This window comes from Solenopsis invicta, chromosome 8 (genome assembly GCF_016802725.1).
Source record: "Solenopsis invicta isolate M01_SB chromosome 8, UNIL_Sinv_3.0, whole genome shotgun sequence".
Taxonomy (NCBI): Eukaryota; Metazoa; Arthropoda; class Insecta; order Hymenoptera; family Formicidae; genus Solenopsis; species Solenopsis invicta.
Window position 1 is genome coordinate 5,156,678 of NC_052671.1, and position 20,817 is coordinate 5,177,494.

The 20,817-nt window shown below is 34.0% G+C and overlaps 4 protein-coding genes across 8 annotated transcripts; 2 read left to right on the forward strand and 2 right to left on the reverse strand.

The window, feature by feature from the left end:
* Positions 1-1,128: 1,128 nt before the first annotated feature.
* LOC105196309 (eukaryotic translation initiation factor 3 subunit I) lies at positions 1,129-3,014 on the reverse strand. The gene is made up of 5 exons (XM_011162146.3): positions 2,898-3,014; positions 2,299-2,545; positions 1,936-2,216; positions 1,649-1,849; positions 1,129-1,531 (listed from the first exon to the last, which is right to left on the reverse strand). The coding sequence occupies exons 1-5, from the start codon at positions 2,898-2,900 to the stop codon at positions 1,283-1,285; spliced, it is 981 nt and encodes a 326-aa protein (XP_011160448.1). The 5' UTR covers positions 2,901-3,014; the 3' UTR covers positions 1,129-1,282.
* A 1,291-nt stretch (positions 3,015-4,305) lies between these two features.
* LOC105197320 (eIF-2-alpha kinase GCN2) lies at positions 4,306-14,484 on the forward strand. The gene is made up of 13 exons (XM_039452925.1): positions 4,306-4,427; positions 4,514-4,683; positions 4,954-5,215; positions 5,298-5,849; positions 6,738-7,112; positions 7,581-8,114; positions 8,275-8,429; positions 8,867-9,309; positions 9,384-9,660; positions 9,862-10,375; positions 11,700-12,182; positions 12,705-13,600; positions 14,174-14,484. Exons 1-13 carry the CDS (start codon positions 4,371-4,373, stop codon positions 14,298-14,300), a joined length of 4,845 nt encoding a protein of 1,614 aa, XP_039308859.1. The 5' UTR covers positions 4,306-4,370; the 3' UTR covers positions 14,301-14,484.
* A 370-nt stretch (positions 14,485-14,854) lies between these two features.
* Positions 14,855-18,160, forward strand: LOC105196317 (aldo-keto reductase family 1 member A1). Of its 4 annotated transcripts, XM_026135086.2 has the most exons (8): positions 14,855-15,483; positions 15,626-15,790; positions 15,932-16,135; positions 16,208-16,324; positions 16,413-16,807; positions 16,929-17,164; positions 17,238-17,314; positions 17,623-18,160. In XM_026135086.2, the coding sequence occupies exons 1-6, from the start codon at positions 15,421-15,423 to the stop codon at positions 16,972-16,974; spliced, it is 990 nt and encodes a 329-aa protein (XP_025990871.1). In that variant the 5' UTR covers positions 14,855-15,420; the 3' UTR covers positions 16,975-17,164; positions 17,238-17,314; positions 17,623-18,160. The 4 variants fall into 4 exon arrangements, with proteins under 4 accessions (XP_025990871.1, XP_039308864.1, XP_025990870.1 ...); XM_039452930.1 differs by having other exon boundaries at positions 15,601-15,790; positions 16,929-17,314; XM_026135085.2 differs by having other exon boundaries at positions 16,929-17,314.
* LOC105196316 (DNA replication licensing factor Mcm5) lies at positions 16,865-20,543 on the reverse strand. 2 transcript variants are annotated; one of them, XM_026135084.2, is made up of 8 exons: positions 20,262-20,543; positions 19,931-20,186; positions 19,379-19,551; positions 18,975-19,309; positions 18,529-18,875; positions 17,988-18,421; positions 17,602-17,899; positions 16,865-17,330 (listed from the first exon to the last, which is right to left on the reverse strand). In XM_026135084.2, exons 1-8 carry the CDS (start codon positions 20,411-20,413, stop codon positions 17,268-17,270), a joined length of 2,058 nt encoding a protein of 685 aa, XP_025990869.1. In that variant the 5' UTR covers positions 20,414-20,543; the 3' UTR covers positions 16,865-17,267. The 2 variants fall into 2 exon arrangements, with proteins under 2 accessions (XP_025990869.1, XP_011160464.1); XM_011162162.3 differs by having other exon boundaries at positions 17,628-17,899; positions 20,262-20,540.
* Positions 20,544-20,817: the final 274 nt, after the last annotated feature.

Below are 20,817 nucleotides of genomic sequence, written 5' to 3' on the forward strand. Positions count from 1 at the left end.
TTTGCCTTATTAAAGGTATGCATTAAAAAGAATCTGTATACTTGATTTAGATTTAAGAATATTTTACAATAATTATTTTTTTATTACATACTTATAACATACATTGTAATTTTCATCATTATTGTTATTCATCTCATTCCAATTTTTTTAAATAAAAATTTGTCAATAATGTTACTCTTTATTAACAATAATAAAAAAACAAAAAGAATTTATTCTGAAAAAAGGTTGGTTGTATTGAAAAATTTTATTAATAGATGTTTCATACACAATGAGCAAAATTATAGTATTTATGAATAATATTGTACAATTATATAAGATCTATTATGTTATTTTAATCATTTTATTAATGTCAAATGCAATTTGATATAATCATGTTATACAATTCTAACAAAGAATTTGGATTAAATAATTTATGTAATTTTTTAATAGAACGTTATGCCATTTGGATCCATGTGACAGCGACGAACTCGTAAATGATAGGTCGCGAATTCAAGCTTACATCCCATTATATACGGATTTTAAATTCGCAATCATGGACAACTTAACGAAAATCATAAAAAAATTCTTTAATTATAAGTGAGACGTTTAGGGACTGATTTAGTCTCACCCGTTTCTAAAAAATAAAAAAAAGCTGTACATTTCAAATATCACAAAGTTTGTATCCACATATTTTATTTATCGCTGCTTATGAAGCCTCCATGGTAGTCGAAAAATATAATTTTTTTTTTAATATATATTGTTTTATTATGTCCCAGCTTTTGCAACAAATAATTCGAAAGCTTGTGTGGTAATTAATATAAAATATTGTCAAATTTCATTACACAAGTCAGCGACAAGTAATGCTTTTAAAAATTGTACGAAATACATATTACAAATTTGTACAAATCTGTATATCATCTATTTTTCAATAGTAGTAATGGGAACGGATGGGACTATTAAGATCAATTTTTAATTTGACAGGAATTCATCACTTTCATGTGCATTTATGTCCCTTTTATGATAAGCGGCAATTCGTGAAATTGTGTAAATAATCGTTAATTTATAAAAAAAAATAATTACAAGAATTAAAAGATTTACAACGAGCATAAGGTAAACTGTAACCCGTTACGAGAATAATAAAACTCTCACTTTCTTTTACAAAAAGTACTGTTTTAAGTTTCATTTAGTTTGGAAAAATGATTACACACAGTATATAATTTATTTATCAATCAAAAGATACATGTACGTAAGTATTATTCTAGTATAGAACGATTTATGTACATATATCTTAAGATTGATCAATTTAATACTCAAAATGAAAGTCGAAGTAAGACTGATCAAAATTATTAATACGCATATAGCCATCTTCTCCGCCTGTAGAATAGCTGCGACCGTTGGGATGAAAAGCGAGAGAGTTAATGGGACCAAAGTGTCCCTTCAAACGTGCGAATTCTTCTTCGAATACTAAATGGAAGAATCGTGAATCGAATTTGCCTTGTCGCGCGGATGTGGTTGTGACGTCCATGGCATCTTGACCACCGCCAAGAACCACCTACAAAAAAATTTTTATATAATAGCGTAGAATTTAATAGGAATTGTATCAATATTCTATTCTATCTTTTCTAAAGATCAAAATAATGGATGACTATCTCCAAGACAAAAATCTTACATGATCAAAAATCGGTGATATTGTAGCAGAGTTTACAGGTCTTTCCGTCTTGTAAGTTTTCAATAACACCAGGGACTCGCTATCAAAAAGTTTCGCCGTGTGATCCTTGGACGCAGTTACAAACATGGTACCATCTTTGTTGAATTGCATATCATTTATCTGAGATTTGTGACCTTTAACACTGGACAGCTTCTTTCCCGTCTGTAGGAATTACAAACAATACTTATTACTATCACTATTACTATCATCAACTCATATTTCCATAATTAATGTGAAAAAACACTTACCCTCACATCCCAAAGTTTAAGTTCACCATCTTCATGACCAGTGATAATAGTCTCGTCGAGGGCACCCCATAATATAGCAGAAATCCTAGGACCATTGACCAAGATTCTAGAGATCGCGTCCTCTTGTGATAATGTAGAATCAACGTTTCGTACGTCCATTATGAACATCTCGCACTGGTGACCCAATGCCTTGTCAGTGGAGAACACCGCGAGGTTCGCCGAGTAACTGAAGCCGCACGTTCTTACAGAACTGTTTGTGTGCAGCTGTCCAATTTCCTTACCTGAACAACATTATACAAAAACATGTTCATATATGACACACAAAATAAAATTAATTTACGAGACCCTCTCATATGCACTAACCAGTTTGACAATCCCAGACTCTCAAAGTGTTATCACCACTGCCAGATAATAACCGCGTAGTATCCCAGTTGACATCGATGCACCATACAGAGCCATTGTGCCCGTTGAAGGTACCGAGACGCTCACCGTTCAGCGAATACCAAACATTGGGTTGCTTATCCTTACTGGCGGAGAACAGTAGATCTCCCTCTCTATTATACTTTATTTTGGTGATGGCACGCTCGTGCCCGTGCAACATTAAGGGTTTCTGAAATAAATTCCATTTATCAGCAAGATTTTTGCGTGTAAATGGGATGGGTTGCGCAGAATGATTGGACAGCTTTTTGAAACCGATTATCGAGCAAAAAACTTGTATTTCCCTTTCCCGCTTGACATGCAACGTGAAAAATTTGAAAGGAGAAAAGAAATCATTATTTCACAAGAACAAAAAATAAATATGAATTCCGAATTAGGAAATAAATCGTAGCACCATGTCTCTGAACAAAACTCCAACAAGCGAAAGAGGTTATACTATCACATGTTCTATTAGTTCATAACGCCTATTTCCGCTACGAAAAAAAATAGATGAATTGATCAGCGCGTAGCCGATAAAAACTAACCATTGTTTGGCGTTTCACTCTACAATCGCGTGTCCTCTATAAATCGACAAAGTTAAAATTTCTCTCTTGCCATCCGCGTTGTCAGTCGCTTGAGTCGCTGGAAAAGATTGGTTGCAACTTGCATTGCAATTTGCAATTATTAAGGCGAGAGCACATAATACTTGCGCATAAAGGCTGATATTTCATGTGTCGTAGAAAATTTGACAGAAGTACCGATTGGATATAAGATAGAGATTTTCTGGAGACTCGAAAATTTCTCTATCCCGTAGCCAATCAACACGCTTAAAGAAATTGTCATACGAACAGCATGATGCTCTCAAATCGTTTTTGATTGGTTCATCCATCGCGTAGTATTTGAATTAATTTGAAAGTTTTTTGATAATTACATTATCATTAAAATTTAATTAGTGATTATTTTAACTAGAATTACTCAAGATCAAATATATTTTATTAATTATAATAAAATAAAATGCAATTAGTAAAAATTTTAATTAGAAATTATGTTATAAAATTAATTTAGATGTACTAAAATCAAGGTTGGGTTAATAATTAGTTAAAAAATTAAAAGTTACGTAATTAAGTTAAAAAGTTAATAACTTTTAACTTAATAATTATTTTTAAATAATTTAATTTTTAATTTAATTTAATTATTTTTTAAACACATTTAAACTTTAATTCATTAATTTTTTTTATGTTAAAAAATTATCTACATAAAAAAATAATAGTTTTAAATAATAATTATTATAAGTAAGGGTACATTTTTACATAAAAAAACAATATTCTTTATTATTTTATAATATTTACCATTCTGTAATTATATATATTTTTAATAATTTGCATCAATGATCTTGTTAGATGTAATAATTATTTATTTTAGCTACACCTATATAACAAACAAGCTGTCTTTATCTAACGCATAGCACCGTTGAAAACCACGTAAACGTGGGCATTACCGACGCAAAAAAAAATGGACATTGGCTACGTAGTTCAATGACCATTTTTTCGGGAAATAGAAGCGCTTCAAAATAAAGTTGCGAAAGTTGGTGTTCCGCGACGAGTTGCACAAACTGCCAAAAGTGCAGCTCAGCTGGAGCCGGGCTCTGGAGCAAGTTGGACAAATTGAAATTGATATTTTCGAGGTGTCTCAAGACGAACGTCAAATATAGCGAAGCGTGTCGCGATGTAGTGTGTATGTGTAGCGAGTCCAGGTGAGCAGACGTGACTTACCTATTTCAATCGTTTGTTGCGTTTCTGTGCACGCGCGTCATTCACACATGATACACGTGTTTATACACACATTCGCGACAGCTCCTTTCGCCGGACGCTCCGATTTGTTTTTACTGAATTTAATGTATCCTCAAGAAATGATGCTCAGATCAAGTACGAAAGTTATTTTTCTCTTTTTCAGATTACTCCGTTTTGTTTTGAACTCGCTAATATCTGCGTATAATGGGCGAATAGCGACGTGGCAAGATGTCTCACGTCGAATCATGCAAGGTCCGGCAGCAAAATGAATTGGAGGTCTTGAAGGTACTGCGATATGCTACGCATAAGCGCGAAAGAGTTCTTTGAACCGTGTCACAGCTCTCGTAATAATTTTTTGTCATTTACAACAGTCCATCTTTGGGGACGAGTTGCGCGACTTGAGGAAGAATAAGAACAAAAAGAAATGGCAACCTCTAGATATCATAGTTACCTTGACACCACAGAAAGGTATGTCTGGACCGGCGGAGGTTTATGCGCAGATAGATTTGCACATTATATGCTGCGACAAATATCCTGATGAGTAAGTTTTGCATTTTCTATAGTACTTTTACTTTATAATGGCTGAGTTCAATGGAAAAGCAGTTTTGCAATTGTTACAAAATTTATTAATATGGCTGGTTCTTGCCCTTAGTTTCTGCTGAATCTAAATATATAAGTAATATTAAAGAATCTTTTATTAATAATATAATAATACTAAAGAAACTTATAACAATTGTGAAATTGCTTTTTTCAGCCAATGCATCTAATATTTAAAATATATGTGATTATTTGTCATTATTTGATGTTTTAGAGTACCAACCATTCAGCTGAAGGACAGCAGAGGTTTGTCTCATCAACAGGTCGCAGTTTTGTCATCGGAACTCGAAAACCTGGCACAACAATTGAAGGGCGAAGTTATGATTTTTGAATTCAGTCAGCATATACAGAAATACCTGCATGAGCATAATAAACCTGGTTACAGTAGCTTTTACGAAGAGATGGTGTCGAGAAATCAGGAGAGGATACAGTGTGAGATGCAAGAGAAACAGATGAAAGAGGATAAAGAAAGACAGGTTTGATTTAATACATTGCATCCTGATTGCGCTTTATGAAGCTCAGTTGTTGTTATCACTAATATTGCTGATATTTTCTCAGGTTTTACAAGACGCCATTCAAAAACGTCAGGAGGCCTTAAAGGCTGAAATGCGCACTCGGAAGGAAACGATTCGACTGAACACAGATTTTGACACTGTCTTTCGATCCATACCTTCGTCTCCACACGAGCGAGGGACGAACCGTTTCAGACGTCGATGTGTCAGCACGTCGGAGAGTTCCGAAGGATCACTATGCGAGCATAGAGGCACCAAGCTCATCCACTTTGACAGTAATAAAGGCGAGAGGCAAGTGCACCGAGGAAAATGCCTGGGGCATAGCATGAAGGATTCCGTGGTATACGCTGGCGTAGATATGACCACTGGAGAACTATTAGCCATTACGGAATGGACGTTGAAATGCTCGATGGCGAACGGTGGATGCGCCACTCAGGAAGCCATCGATATACATCACGCTATGAAGCAGATTGCCAGTTTGGAGCAGGAGCTGAATCACTTGTACAGATTGCATCATCCAAATCTCGTGCATTATTTAAACATGAAATATTTACAGAACAACAACAACGTGGTGATTTACGTGCTGCAAGAGTTCGTGGTATGTAAATATGTGCACATATATTGGGAACAGCAATATTTTGTGAGATTAATGCCAAATCTATTTGTATCATTATAGATTAACTTTGATCTCGGTGTAACTTGTTTTTTATCTTTTTCTAGTTCTAAAAATTAGAAAAAGATAAAGAATACTTCACAGAACCCTAGGGAATTTTAAAATAAGATATATTTCAACATAATGTAAAACTTTTAAAGATGTGTTTTTGTTTTGAAAATATGCATTTGTTAAAAAAAGTAAGATGCAAAATTATATTTAAAAAATATTAAACTTTGAACATTTTTCAAAGTGATAGCCACGATAATTCAAACATGGTTTATCTGCTTAATTTTAAAGCAATATTTTTAATAATATTCTGCATTGGATCACGGAAGCTTTTTCAGATTTTTAATTTTTTCCTCAAGTAACAAAGAGAAAAAGAAACATTTTGGAAAAACAATTTTCAAATTTAAATGTGTACAGTTTCAGGGTCGCAAAAAAATATAAAATTATAAAAATTCCCTCTGTGGTCCGAAAGTGATAAGTATTCGAGCAAAAAAAAAAATGTTTTTTAATTTCAGATAATTTATCGCGACTAAATCGTGGCTATCATATAAATATTTTTAGAACGCTATTATACTTATTTATTTATTTTCATATTTAGTCTACATTTTACATCTTCCTTTTTTTTAGATAAAAATACATATTTTTAAAGCAAAAACACTTATTTATCTTTTTAAATAAAAGTTTTACATGGTGTTAAAAATATTCTATTTTTCGATTTAAAGATCCTGTAATCCCTTAATCAAGATCAAAGTTTATTTACATTGGTGGAAATGGACATAAAAATATAATTTTCACGTTCACGATATTGATTGTATGTAAAAGTAGGTTGGAACCACGTGCTCCTTCTTTCTGATGGAAAACATTCCAGTCGACGTCGACATGTTGAGACATTTGGCAACAGGTGTCCTTGAAGCGTTGCGATACCTCCACGAGAATAATGTAGTGCATAAAGATTTACGCGACACCAGCATTTATATAGACCATACGGGTGTTGTAAGATTGTCCGACTACTCTTTAGATAAGAGACTGTCAGATATGTATCATTCAAATTCCTTAGCAAAGACTGAACACGATTTTCCGACGATTCAAGGTCGAGGTGGTAAAAAGGCAGACATATACAGATATGGAATATTACTGCTTTCATTACTTAAAGGAACTATCATATCCGGGGAGGAAATCGATCTAACTGTAATCCCACAGGTAATTTTTTTTTTTTTTTTGTATAGTATATACTGCCACTTAAAAGTTTGAACCATTTCTAAATTTTGGAAACAATTAAAATTTAAAAAAAATGCTCCAGTTTAAAAATGTGAAGGACAGTGACATGATTTCATTCACATATATCTTTTAATAAAGTAATTTTTAGCATTGCCATTTTCAAAATAATAAGTAATAAAATTTGAGCAATAAATATAATTTGTTATTTAAAAATATTTTCTTTCTAATATTGATAAATATTGATGTGGAAAAATTGAACTTCAATCATAAGTTTTACTCCAATAGTGTACGTTAAAAATTGATATTTTTAATAAAATAATTATAAAGAATTGTTCTTTTTTATATCTAAAAACAGAGTAAAAACCAAACTTTTAAATAATAATGCACATTTTTATGTTCATAAAGTGTCAATGGTCAATACATGTATTTTAAATTAAATAATTTTTTCAGCTTCATTTGAGAGACTTTATTTCGAAATGTCTTATCGATGATGAAAGAATGCGCTGGTCTGCGGAACAATTGCAACAACATGGTTTTATAAGAATACCGTTAGAACGTGGCTTATCACCCACGATACCGAATCACGATGAGAAGGAAGACAATTTAGAACCGGAAGAACCAGATATCGATATTCAATTGCATTTGCCATCGATGGGTAGACAATCGCGAATACGAAATGAATTTGAAGTCTTAAAGTGGTTAGGAAAAGGAGCCTTTGGCGATGTTCTGAAAGTGAGAAATAAACTAGACGGCGGTATTTACGCTATCAAACGCATAGAATTGAATCCAAAGAAAAAACAACTGAACAAGAAGATTACGCGCGAAGTGAAATTGCTCTCCAGAATGAATCACGAGAACGTAGTACGTTATTACAATTCGTGGATCGAGAGTACCACGGATTCGATCAGGCATAGTCAGTTCACGCCAATCACCACGTCTTCAGATAGAATGGCCATCACACAGGACAAAATGGACATAGTTAATGTAATTATATTATTCACGATGATGTCGCTCATAACAGGAAGAGCTGTAACAACATTCTACTTTATAGTTGAACTAAATTCAGATATCTTAGATATTTAATTGAAATTCATAATTATAATCAGACTTTTGTGCTTATAAATACACATGACGTGAATTTTAGCAACTGGAAAGTGATGAGATAGAAAAGTTTGCTCCACCGTTACGCGACGTTGAGTGGAATATATCGTATGAATCTCGGGCGAATGTGGCTGATAGCGATGATGAGAATAGCGACTCTTCGACTGATTCCGATAGCGAAGAACACTGTTCGTTCCTGTAAGATAATTTTTTTCAAGATAATACTAGTTATATCTAAAACACATTGTGAATAATAGAGGAATATTAGATATTAAGAACAGGAATTGGAACTTTAGAATCAGTTTGCTTAATGAACATTAAATGTAACACAATAGATATGAACAAGACAAATGTGTACAAGATACAGCGCAACTTATTATTTTGTGTATAATTTATTTATCTATAATGTTCATTGAGGAAACTGTGTGATTCTAAAATTCTAATTCTTAATATTTAATAGTCTTTCATTGTGCGCAGAGCTTTAATATAATATTTAATACCTTTATAATATTTAATATTTTCACGTAACTTGTTTTAATATATGAGATCTATATTTAATTCATAAAAAGATAAAAATATATCGCATAAAGAAATCTTGCTGTTAAAAAAATTAATTTCAATCTTGTCTTTCATAGAATGCGAAATTTACTACGCATCGAATCTTCTGATAGTATTGAATTCGAAAGAGATAGTGTATCACAAAAATCCGCAGTGGCATCAGACGTTTCGAATAATGACGTAAAAAGTACAGAAACCTCTAGTGAAGATACCACAGTAAAGGAGATTCAATTTATGTATATACAAATGGAATTCTGTGAGAAAAGCACATTAAGAACTGCCATAGATAATGGTTTGTATGAAGATGAGGAACGTTACTGGAGACTGTTTCGAGAAATTGTAGAAGGTCTGGCGCATATTCATCAGCAGGGTATGATACACAGAGATTTGAAACCCGTAAACATCTTTCTCGATAGTAACGATCATGTCAAGATAGGAGATTTCGGACTGGCCACAACTAATATATTATCGTCGTGGGTTCACACCATCGATGCTGATAAAGAATCACAGTTTGAGAAAGGTACGAGTACGCATGATTATATAGTATAGCATATATTAATGACAAATTATTTCAACCGTATCCTTTGTATCTAGGTGGAAGTTATGACGTGGAAGAATTGGGATCTCTCACCGGTCAAGTTGGTACAGCTTTATATGTAGCACCTGAACTTTCTGCGAAAGCCGCCAAAGCGATTTATAATCAAAAAGTGGATATCTACAGTCTGGGAATTATCTTCTTCGAAATGACGTACAAATCGTTAACTACCGGAATGGAGCGCGTCAAGATCCTGTTAAACTTGCGCTCGAAAGAAATTATTTTCCCTCCTGAGATATCGGAAACAGATATGTCACCTCAAGTTCATATCATACGGTAAAAATTCATATTTTCAACGCAAAAAAATATTGCAATTCAAAAATTTTTTAAATTATGAAACTGGCAATACAGACATTCTAATATGTGATAAACTTTTTTTCTATCCAAGTTTACCTTAAAAGATTTTCAAATTGGACTACTCCTTGTAAGTTACACGAAATACAAAATAATAATATTAAATTCTTTTACTTATATTAGTTGGTTGCTGAATCACGATCCAAGTCAACGGCCTACTGCTCAAGAATTACTCTCTTCCGCGTATTTGCCGCCGCCATTAGAAGATACGGAATTGCAAGAAGTGATGCGTCACACGTTGTCTAATAGTCAAAGTAAAGCATATAAATATTTAGTGGCATCATGCTTCACGCAAGATGTTACGCCAGCGGAAGATATTACTTATGACATGAATTTGCCTGCTAGGGGAATGCCAGTTCTTTCCTCAAAAAAGCAATTTCTACAGGAAAGTGTCAAACAAAAGATCGTTGAGATATTTCAAAAACACGGCGGAATACATCTTGCGACCCCACTCTTAATGCCTAAATCCGTTCAGCATTCCAACTTTACCGAATCCAGCGTGAAATTGATGACCCGCACTGGCAGTATAGTTTCCATTCCTCATGATCTTCGTACCCCTTTTGCTCGATACGTCGTGTGGAATAATATCTCACATATTCGAAGATATTCTATTGAACGTGTTTTCAGAGATAAAAAGGTATGTATTAAGTCAAGAGGATACATTGACGCTAGAACCACCGATGTGCTATTTTGGTTCTGTTAATCTAATTTTTTGTATTATACAGAACAGAACGTTTTGAAAATATTTGAATGAGTATACAAATAATTCTAATAATACAAATAATATCAAAGTAACTTTCCACTAACCGAAAATAAGAATAGAAAATTACCAAATTGACATCATCGGCAGTTCTAGTATTAAGTAATTTCTAAACAAGATTTCCATCTTAAATTGATTAAACTTTAAATTTAACTTGAAATAATACGTTGTCATCGTACAAAATAGATTATATCAGCGAATAAAAGTAACGAATAATATTTTGTATACGAGGTGTGTTCAAAAAGTATCGCGAATTTTGAATTTTCGCGGGTTACGTATATTCGAATTTCGATCTTTTTGTGGCGTTATGTTGGTACTCATGTCTCTCACTTATGCCGACAAGCTCGGCCATTTTGAATGTTCACTTAATTGTTGACAGCTGCTTTGCTTGCACGTGTTTTGGATCGTCTTCGATTTTTACCTATTCAAAAAAATGGATCAAAGAACCTGTATCAAATTTTGTGTGAAAAACGAAATTAAGTGCGCGGATGCATTCCGAATGTTGACTGTGGCATACGGAGAAGCTACCTTGGACCGAAGCAACGTTTATCGGTGGTACAAAATGTTCTCAGAAGGCCGAGAAGATGTGAACGACGAAGAGCGTGCCGGACGCCCGAGCACTTCAACAACAGACGAAAAAATTAATGAAGTGGAGAAAATGGTATTGGCCAATCGTCGAATCACCGTTAGGGAAGTTGCTGAGGACCTAAACATATCGATTGGCTCGTGCCATTCGATTTTTATCAATGATTTGGGCATGAGACGGTTCGCCGCGAAATTCGTACCAAACGCCCCTGCTCACACATCGTTGCTTGTGCGCGACTTTTTGGCCAAAAACAACACACTAATGATGCCGCAGCCACCGTATTCCCCAGATCTGGCCCCCTGTGACTTTTTCTTGTTCCCTAAACTGAAGAGGCCCATGAAAGGACGACGTTACGCTACGCTTGACGAGATAAAGACGGCATCGAAGGAGGAGCTGAACAAGATAAAAAAAAATGATTTTTTGAAGTGCTTCGAAGATTGGAAAAACCGTTGGCACAAGTGTATAATATCTCATGGGGATTACTTTGAAGGGGACAAAATAGATATTCATGAATAAATAAATAATTTTTGAAAAAACACAAAATTCGCGATACTTTTTGAACACACCTCGTATAATGATTGTAAATTAATATTTTTTAAAACCAAATTACCATAGGCTCGAGGATTTCATCCAAGGGAATTATACGAATGTGCTTTCGACATCATTAGTCCTATAGATAGCAATTTAATGACGGAGGCTGAATTGATCTTCATTATATGGGAGATCTTTAACGAGTTACCGCAGATTCGGGAACATAATTTTATAGTGCGCCTAAATCATACGTCGCTATTACAAGCTGTTCTAATGTACTGCGGTGTGGAAAAGGACAAGTATCAGGACATATATTCCATACTACAGGATGCTCGCGACGGGAAATTAACTAAATTCCAGGTCCAAACACATTTGATAAGTTTATGCTTGACCGATCAAGCTATGGAAACACTTTTCAATTTACTCGAAACGGAAAGCTCCGTTGCGAAAATCACCAGTGTCTTGAGAACAATAACGAGAAGAAAAGGAGACGCTGCTGGCTTAGCCAAAGAAGGCTTAAAAGACATAGAGACTGTAATATCTAATGTAGAAAGTTTGGGCGTTAAGGTAACATCGTAATATGTATATATATATTTATAAATATCCCTCTATTTACGACTCTCGATTTATGAATTTTTGAACTTACGACTGACATGCTATTGACTAAAAATAAACTAGTAGATTATTTTTCAACAAAGCTGATTACTGATTGAGCACTCGTTAACCAGTGATCCAAAATATTAATTTTATAATAACAAATATATTATTATATTGGGTCATTAAGTATGAAACTTTACACATGTGAATATCTTAATATTCACATGTGTAAAGTTTCATACTTAATGACCCAATATTAAAAATTATAATCTTTTAAATAATTTTTTATTATTTTCTAAATATACTCGTAAAAGTCTATAATTGTATTTAGTAATACTTATTTTGTATAAATAATGCTTTATTTATATGAAATATGAATAATGTTCTTAATCAATTCAAATTATGACAAAAGCCTCAAAATGTAACCCCGTACGTAGAAAGATATTTATACATAATTTGAATAATTATTTACATAAATAATTTTGTTTACAGTGGCCTATTACTGTCGTACCTTTATTAACGTACAATGTACAACAATACAGCGGTGTGATATATCAAATAACTTGCGAGCTACAGCATAGACGGAGACGAGGCGGTCAAGATATAATAGCCGCGGGTGGTCGATACGATAAAATGTTGGTGTCATTTAGAAAAGTTCTGGAGCGTACTGGAATGGCTGGTAAGGAGACGAAACAATACGGCGCTGGTATTAGCATATCGTTAGATAAGCTGGTGTCCGCTGTTATCGAGGCGTGCGAGGGTGGCGAAAGTAAATGCGGTATCGACGTGGCTATATGCTGCGAAGGAAGTCCTGATAGCGAGGGAAGAAGAGAAAAGGATATGATTAATGTATTACGAGAAATCTGGTCATTAGGATTAAAAGTTACAACATTAGATCTATGCACTATGGAGGAGATATTGGAATACTGCCAAGAAAATTCTATAAATCATATAGTACTATTAAGAAACGGTACTTTAAGAGTGCAAACGTGGGAGAGGGATCGATTTCAAGAGAAAAAATGGAACACCATACAAGATATTGTCGAATATTTACAACGACAATCGGAAACCACGTTGCCGATCTTGAATAGATCTGAAAGTAAAATGAGTGGGAATGATATATCTGTAGCGAACAGCAATCCCGTTAACGTTAACATTAATTTTATTCTCTCTGAGCGAGACAAACTGTCCGGAAGTGGCAGGAGAAGTTTTAAGAATACCATATTAGCACAAATGTCCTCGTCCTTGCAAAGAATATCGTACAAAGTTCCTGTAGAGGTCTTTGCAGTCTTTTTGGAGATGTCCGTTATAAAAACAATGATCAGTTTTCTGGAGATCGACGAAGAGGAACAGGCCTTTCAAAAAAGTATTCAGATCGTAATAGACAAGTTAGTATAAGTTACAATCACGTATATTTAATAAATATAATATATGCTATAATCAGAATTGAGTAATAATAATTAATTAAAAAATTAAAATATTTTTTTAATTTAAAGTTAATTTTTAACTTTGACTAGTTATTTTTAAAACACATAAGTTTAACTTATTAATTTTTTTTACAAGTTATAAAAATTTATCCGTGTAAAAGAAAAAATACATTTCCATATAAAAACAATGTTTCTTTGTTATTTCGTATATACTTAATTTATATATTAAATAGTATATTTTTTTTATAAATTATAACAATTGTTATTTAGAGTAATCTAGTTTGATAAATTACGACATTCTAATTTGATATAAATGCTTTTCAAAATTTAACTTTTAATTTAATTTTAACATAACTTTACCTTGAGTTGATTTTTTATACAACTTTTAATATAATTAAATTGATTACGTATACCACTAAACGTCTAGCTTAATTTAGTTAAAAAAAAACTTACTCAACCCTGATTGTAATATATTATATATCATATACAAATAATGACGCAACTGTATTAATAACAATAATATTGTATCGTTAGGCATCCACGACATAAGAAGTATGTCAAACAAATATGCGAAGAAATGAGGGAATTACGCAACGAGAAGTCCAAGCCTGTAGAGATCCTTTATAGCTTAATAGATAGTAAACATATGACGCTAATATAAGTGATATCGACGCCGAAGAATATACATATATTTTCGTAACAATTATGTGAGATCAATACTGATGAGTGATTGGAATTGTATGATAGATGATCAAGACATATACATTAGATACTTAAGCATTTTTGTACTGCATATATATTTTTAAAGATCAACGTTTAATAAAAAAAATGAGATTAAGACATAATGCTCTACGATTTCAATATAAATGTAATGTAATTAAGTGTGTTTATTGTAACATATACATATATTTTTATATACATTTTCTTCAATTGTTCCAACCCTTATTGGAAGATTAAAATGTATTCAAAAGACGTACATGACTTTTACCCAACTTGAGAATTGATTTCTCTAAAAAATATGCTTTTATTTATATATAAAAATAAAATCTAAGATTAAACAGAAGCAATTCTTTCTAAAATTCATCTCCATTTAACTTGCATGAACGTATATGAATACAATTCGCAATTATATATCGCAGTTTGTGTTATGTTTTACGAACGTGTCACACTACACCCTTTTTATCTTCATATCTTTAATTTTACGTCGTTTGTTTTATTGTTTCGTAGAATGTCAATCTCGGGGAAACAAATTTTGAAAGTTGGACGATATTAACGGCGTGCTACATATGAACAGAAGACGTGCTCACGTGAGCTAATGATCTGAATTATTCAGTTACATAATTTACGGTAATACCTGAGCTTTGATAGCATCTTTTATATAAATTTCCGATGTCATTCATTATGACAATGCTCTTTTTAATTTCATTTCTTCCTGAAATAGCATACGTTCGCATTAAAATCAATGATCTGCGGCGCAACCCTCCTCCCCGAATCAATACGACTTTGAAACGATATATATGACTGCGATTACGACGCGCGGGGACCTTAGAGACTCGCGTGTCCACTAGTGTGCAGCTATTCTAACTTTAGAAACGGTCTGTCCGAGTGTATCACCACCATATTACATTTCGTACGCTAAAATTCGACCTGAAATTAGTGCTGCGTACGGTGCTGCGAACTCAAACTTGGAGCTACTTCCGAATGACAATGCTGCTTTAACACGTTTAATTTTAACAGCTGTATTTACACTCATTGTAATACAACATTGATGAGAATCTAGTATGCATTCTGTACGGTTGCTGTCAGGATATGATATGCCCACAGTGGGACTGGGAACATGGCAGGTGATAAAATAATATTAGAATGTGATATCCGACAATAGTAATAATGCATCTCATCAATCACTTTTTTTTTATGTCATCACTACCACCAATTGCATTGACATGAAACAATCTGATAAGGAGAGTAAAACAACTGTTCCTCCAGGCTAAACCAGAAGAGATCGAAACTGTTGTGAGCACTGCTTTACAATGTGGTTACAGACATATTGATACAGCGGCGAATTATAATAATGAAGATGCAATCGGCAGAGCTTTGAAAAAATGGTTTGACAAAGGTGGTACTAGAGAAGAACTTTTTATCACGACGAAGGTAATGCACTGTACGGAATTTAGTTCAGTGATTACTGAATTGACGCAAAATTTATTACTTAATAATTACAATGTTACAGTTAATAATGTTAATTACTATCTTTGCAACAATTGTATTTAGAGATTCTTATAATTTTTTCAGTTACCCCATTTCGGCAATCGACCATCCGATGTAGAAAAGTTTATTAAATTGTCATTAAAGAAGCTTGGATTAGAGTATTTAGACATGTACCTCATTCACATGCCTTTTGCATTTAAGTTAGATGAGAATACATGCACTGCAGCGACAAATAAAGATGGAAGTTACATATTTGATTTTAATACAGACCCTGTCTCGGTGTGGAAAGTACGAAATCAATCTTGTAATATGTATTGACATAAAAAAGATCTCTGAGAAATCAGAATGATTTTATTTCAGGAGATGGAGAAGCAAGTTGAATTAGGACGGACCAGATCTATAGGTTTAAGCAACTTTAACGAACAGCAAATTTCGACCATTTGGGAAAACGCACAAATTAAGCCGAGTAATTTGCAGGTAAATCGTTGACTGTTACATAAATCTATCTTTCAAATATAGTTTAATCTTTATTGATAATATAATCGAGATGACGTTTATAATTTAGGTAGAGTTACACGCGTACATGCAGCAGACGTCAATTCGAGAATTATGCAAGAAACACAATGTCGTCGTGACCGGTTACAGTCCATTAGGCTCTCCAGCTGCAAAGACACATTTCAAAACAAAATATGACTACACTTCAGAATCATTTCCTGATTTGCTGAATCATCCAATTATTCAAAATATTGCTGCACAACATAAAAAGACGGTGGCACAGGTTTTATTGCGTCATTTACTACAACTAGGAGTTGTAATTATCCCTAAGAGTTCATCTCCAGAGAGAATCAAGTCGAATATCGATTTATTCAATTTTGCCTTAACAGAGGAGAATATGAAAATCTTGAGTACCTTAGATAAAGGTGCTAAAGGAAGAATTTTTAATTTCTTATTTTTTAAAGGGTAAGTTAGAGAATATGTGTATTATTTCATCGCAAATATAACTCATAATGTTCTATGATGTTTAAAAATTGTATATTTCATATAAAATAAAATTTTCTTACATTTATTGTGTCTGTTTCAGAATTCAAGATCATCCACATTATCCATTTAAAAACGAACTTCCATAATCATAAATTAACGTGCAAATTGTTAGTTTGTATCAAAATAGTTGAGAAAGAATTACATAACTTACCACATACGAGCACAACGATACAAAGTATGTAATTATACATTGGAGAAATTTCTGTTATACATCAGTGCAATCTGTACAACATTTTACGTTGCAAACGATGCTGAAGTTCACCGCGGCGTATCATCGTATGTATAACTTTGTAAATGGCGCGTTCCGGGAATGACTGCTTGAGAAAATCTTTCACTATATTTTGTTCAGAGACTTGATGTCCAATAGGAAATCTGTTCTTCAATTGCTTTTCAATGCGGGATAGAATTTCATGATCTTCTTCCGAGGTAAATCCTTCTGCTCCTGATAATAGATTGTAACATATGTTATAAAACTTTATAATAGTTAAAATATGTAATTAAAAGTATTTTCTTTGGTCTATTTATATCAAATATAATTTATTCACGTTTAACTTAAAATATATAAAGTATATAAAATAGATAAAAAATTGAAACCGCTAAAAAATACATTGCAATTTACATTGTATATTTTTATACAAATTTTATTTGATATGACTCAGTACATGATTCAAAAATAAATACTTGTGTTTACTTTAAGAAAATTTTAATTATACTTTATATTTATCAATTTGTAGTAGACCTGCTAGTGATCCAGACATCGCGGCTTCTAATGTAGATACTTGGAAGAGTCTTAAAGCCTCATTAATGTGAAGTTCAGTAGCGAAAGGTTGTAATTGCATTTTGGCCAAAGCTTCGGAGATTCGTATAACAGCTTCAAGCTGCCGGACTGTTATAGGTATCGACAATCGTTTTTCAGAATCTTTCTCATGTTCTCTCGTACCAGCTCGCATCATTACGTAACGATTTTTTAATTTCTCCCCTGCTTCTACACTAAGTCTTGGACCGCAACGCCTATGTTATAAAAGAAATAATGTAAAAAAAAATGTGTTATATTTTATAAGATGTATACGTTATGTGCGATAAAATACGGCAAACTTACGTTCTACAATAGTTGATATACTTTCTGAGAATATGTACAGGAATTTCACCCTCGACCGATTGTTCTGTGATCTGCCCAGCGTTACAGTGAATATTCATAACGTGTTTAGCTAGAGTTACATCCCTGTTGTGTTCATGCTCATCTTTAACAATAAATATCATATCGAAACGTGATAGTATCGTCGGCATAAAATCTATATTCTCTTCTCCCTTTATATCGTCCCAGCGACCAAAGACCGAATTTGCCGCTGCTAACACGGAGCATCGTGTATTTAGCGTTGTCGTGATTCCCGCCTTTGCTATAGAGATCGTTTGTTGCTCCATAGCCTCGTGTATCGCTACTCTATCGTCCTCCTTCATTTTGTCAAACTCGTCTATGCAAACAACTCCACCGTCCGCGAGAACCATAGCGCCTCCTTCCATAACGAAATTTCTCTGGAAACGGCAATATATGTGGTCATAAAAATATTTAAATAAACTTATTAAATTAATTATAAATATTGTGTGCATAAAAAATATTTCTTAACAAAAATATAACTTACAGTTACTGGATCTCTCGATACAGACGCCGTCAAACCGGCTGCAGAACTACCTTTTCCTGATGTATAAACTGCTATGGGAGCAACTCTTTCTACAAATTTCAATAACTGTGACTTGGCAGTACCCGGATCACCCAGCATTAAGACATTAATATCGCCTCTCCTGCACAAACCATCCGGCATTAGTTTTCTCGATCCGCCGAACAGTAAACTTGCGATAGCTTTCTTGATGTCGATTGCACCGAAAATACTAGGGGCTATACTCTTTGCAATTCTCTCGTACAAATTAGGATCCGCCGCTAAGCGCGTGAAAAGATCCTCCTCTTCGGATGTAACGAGTGGCTGAGTTCCTGTATAGAAAACACGGAAAAAAGAAAAAAAGAAATAAATGCAACTCACTGAGTGACACTTTTTGGTAATATTTCGTTTTTATCTTATTACGTCAGTACCTATGTTGGTATTTTCTCCATCCACGGAGATACCAAGAACACGAATATATGGAGCTCGGACGCCTACTAATGCCTTCTCCCTTCCTGCATTCTTGCCACCTGTCTTAGATACCTTCTTAATGGAATATATCCCGAGAATCAGAACTCTATTACCAGGTACAACTCTGTCGCATAAATATCGATCGCAATACAATTGCAAATGCCTGGGCATCTCGCCCTGTGGTATGTGATCCGTTAACTCCTGAAGCTTCAGTACCTGGAAGTCTACGCAGTGGCATTTGTCTGGCATTATAAAGAATGGATCCAGGGGACACTTTGGCCGACCTGCCTGCTCCCTGAACAAACCAAATTATTTATGAGATGTTGCAATGCGAACAATAAAGCACTTTTAAAAAGGGCCTTACGTGGTACATTTTCTGGGTAGGGTGTATCCTTCCAGACCAGGTTTGATAGGAATGTTGGGTTGAGTGACTTTGCAAGAGCGACACTGTATCGCGATCTTCGTCGCCTTTGATCTGATGCCAGATGCAGTAATAATTATACCAGGAACTTTAACAAGCTTGGAAACAATATCTGGCTGCAACAGTTACATGAATAATTATGTTAAAACCTGATTTGAATTATGAGTATAAGAAGTATGTACAAAGAGGATATTTTTAAAATCTTATTTTTAGAAGGTAAACATTAATTAGCAATGTATAACAGTTAATAATAAATAATAGATTGTGTGATATATTTGTTAATAAATTTTTAATTAATGTTTACTTTCTAAAAACAAGATTTTAAAAAATATTTCCTCTACCGATACTTTTTATATTTACTGAATATTCCCATTCATTCTAATATCAAAGAGTTTTTTGTGACTTTGCTTGTCATCCAGTAATTTTTTATGGCAGTAAAGCTTTAGACAAATTTGTTAAACTTATTTTTTCTAAGAATCACGAGAATTATATTACCTTCATTCCTCTCAGAGAGCTCGGATGAGCATCTGAACACAGCAACACCTGAATATCTTCCATCTTCTCCTCGCCCTCGGGTCGAGGTGCCGTAAGCTCGTCCGCGACATCTTTCGCAGCTTCCTCCAGAACAGCCAGGTACTCGGTTGGAAGCTTTTGGATCTTCTCCGCGAGGGACTCGTCGAAAGCCGCCAAATCCTCGAGATTGATCTCCAGCCAGTACTTGCAGAGATTATAATTGCGCTTCAAGGTATCCCTGGAGAAATTTAAACGCTGTCGAATTATCAGATGGAATAGCAGGCGTGCAGAAAGAATCGTCATTTCTTATTACCGGTATTTGTAGTTGAAGTTGCCCTCGTGAAACTGTCGGATGAACTCCTTGAATTTCTTTTTCGAGTGCTGGAGATTCACGCGGTTCTCTTGTACCTCGTCAACCGCGAAATTATCGGAGAAGAACACTCCCGGATCATCGAAGCCCTCCATTTCGCGAGTCGGTAGCTTGTTTGGTTTGTTTAAAGGACCGTGCGAATGCGATGTAAGTAAATCCACAAGCGTGTCTATCAAGCCGCCGAAATATCCACATTTCGGCGGGAAACTTTCGAGGCATTTCTAAAGCTGATACATACGGACAGTCATAAGCCGGTATTTCATGAATACAATCAAATGAACGAAATACCGGCAGGGGATTGGTTGTTTAGAATATTTCCAAAATTCCTCGAGCCTTGATCGATAACAAACTGTAAAAAATTGACCAATCACAGAAGAGTGTTTCTTTTATATTCTTCTGTGATTGGTCAATTTTTTAAAGAATCTTTTAAAGAGAATTCTTGAAAACACCGTTTATTGTATTTAACGTGTTTATTGTTCGTAAAACAATCAACGCGTTT

Bases quoted from the DNA above. Each gene is read 5' to 3' on its own strand.
- LOC105196316 (XM_011162162.3), bottom strand. From the start codon at position 20,413: ATGGAGGGCTTCGATGATCCGGGAGTGTTCTTCTCCGATAATTTCGCG. The intron at 19,310-19,378 runs GTAAGGCCCTTT...TGGTTTGTTCAG, and splicing joins CTACCCAGAAAATGTACCAC to GGAGCAGGCAGGTCGGCCAA. The intron at 18,876-18,974 runs GTACTGACGTAA...TTTTCTATACAG, and splicing joins TGGAGAAAATACCAACATAG to GAACTCAGCCACTCGTTACA.
- LOC105196317 (XM_026135085.2), top strand. From the start codon at position 15,421: ATGCATTCTGTACGGTTGCTGTCAGGATATGATATGCCCACAGTGGGA. The intron at 15,791-15,931 runs GTAATGCACTGT...TAATTTTTTCAG, and splicing joins AACTTTTTATCACGACGAAG to TTACCCCATTTCGGCAATCG. The intron at 16,808-16,928 runs GTAAGTTAGAGA...TGTCTGTTTCAG, and splicing joins AATTTCTTATTTTTTAAAGG to AATTCAAGATCATCCACATT.
- LOC105197320 (XM_039452925.1), top strand. From the start codon at position 4,371: ATGTCTCACGTCGAATCATGCAAGGTCCGGCAGCAAAATGAATTGGAG. The intron at 4,684-4,953 runs GTAAGTTTTGCA...TTGATGTTTTAG, and splicing joins TGCGACAAATATCCTGATGA to AGTACCAACCATTCAGCTGA. The intron at 13,601-14,173 runs GTTAGTATAAGT...TTGTATCGTTAG, and splicing joins ATTCAGATCGTAATAGACAA to GCATCCACGACATAAGAAGT.
- LOC105196309 (XM_011162146.3), bottom strand. The intron at 2,217-2,298 runs GTTAGTGCATAT...AATGTTGTTCAG, and splicing joins AGTCTGGGATTGTCAAACTG to GTAAGGAAATTGGACAGCTG. The intron at 1,532-1,648 runs GTAAGATTTTTG...ATTTTTTTGTAG, and splicing joins TATCACCGATTTTTGATCAT to GTGGTTCTTGGCGGTGGTCA.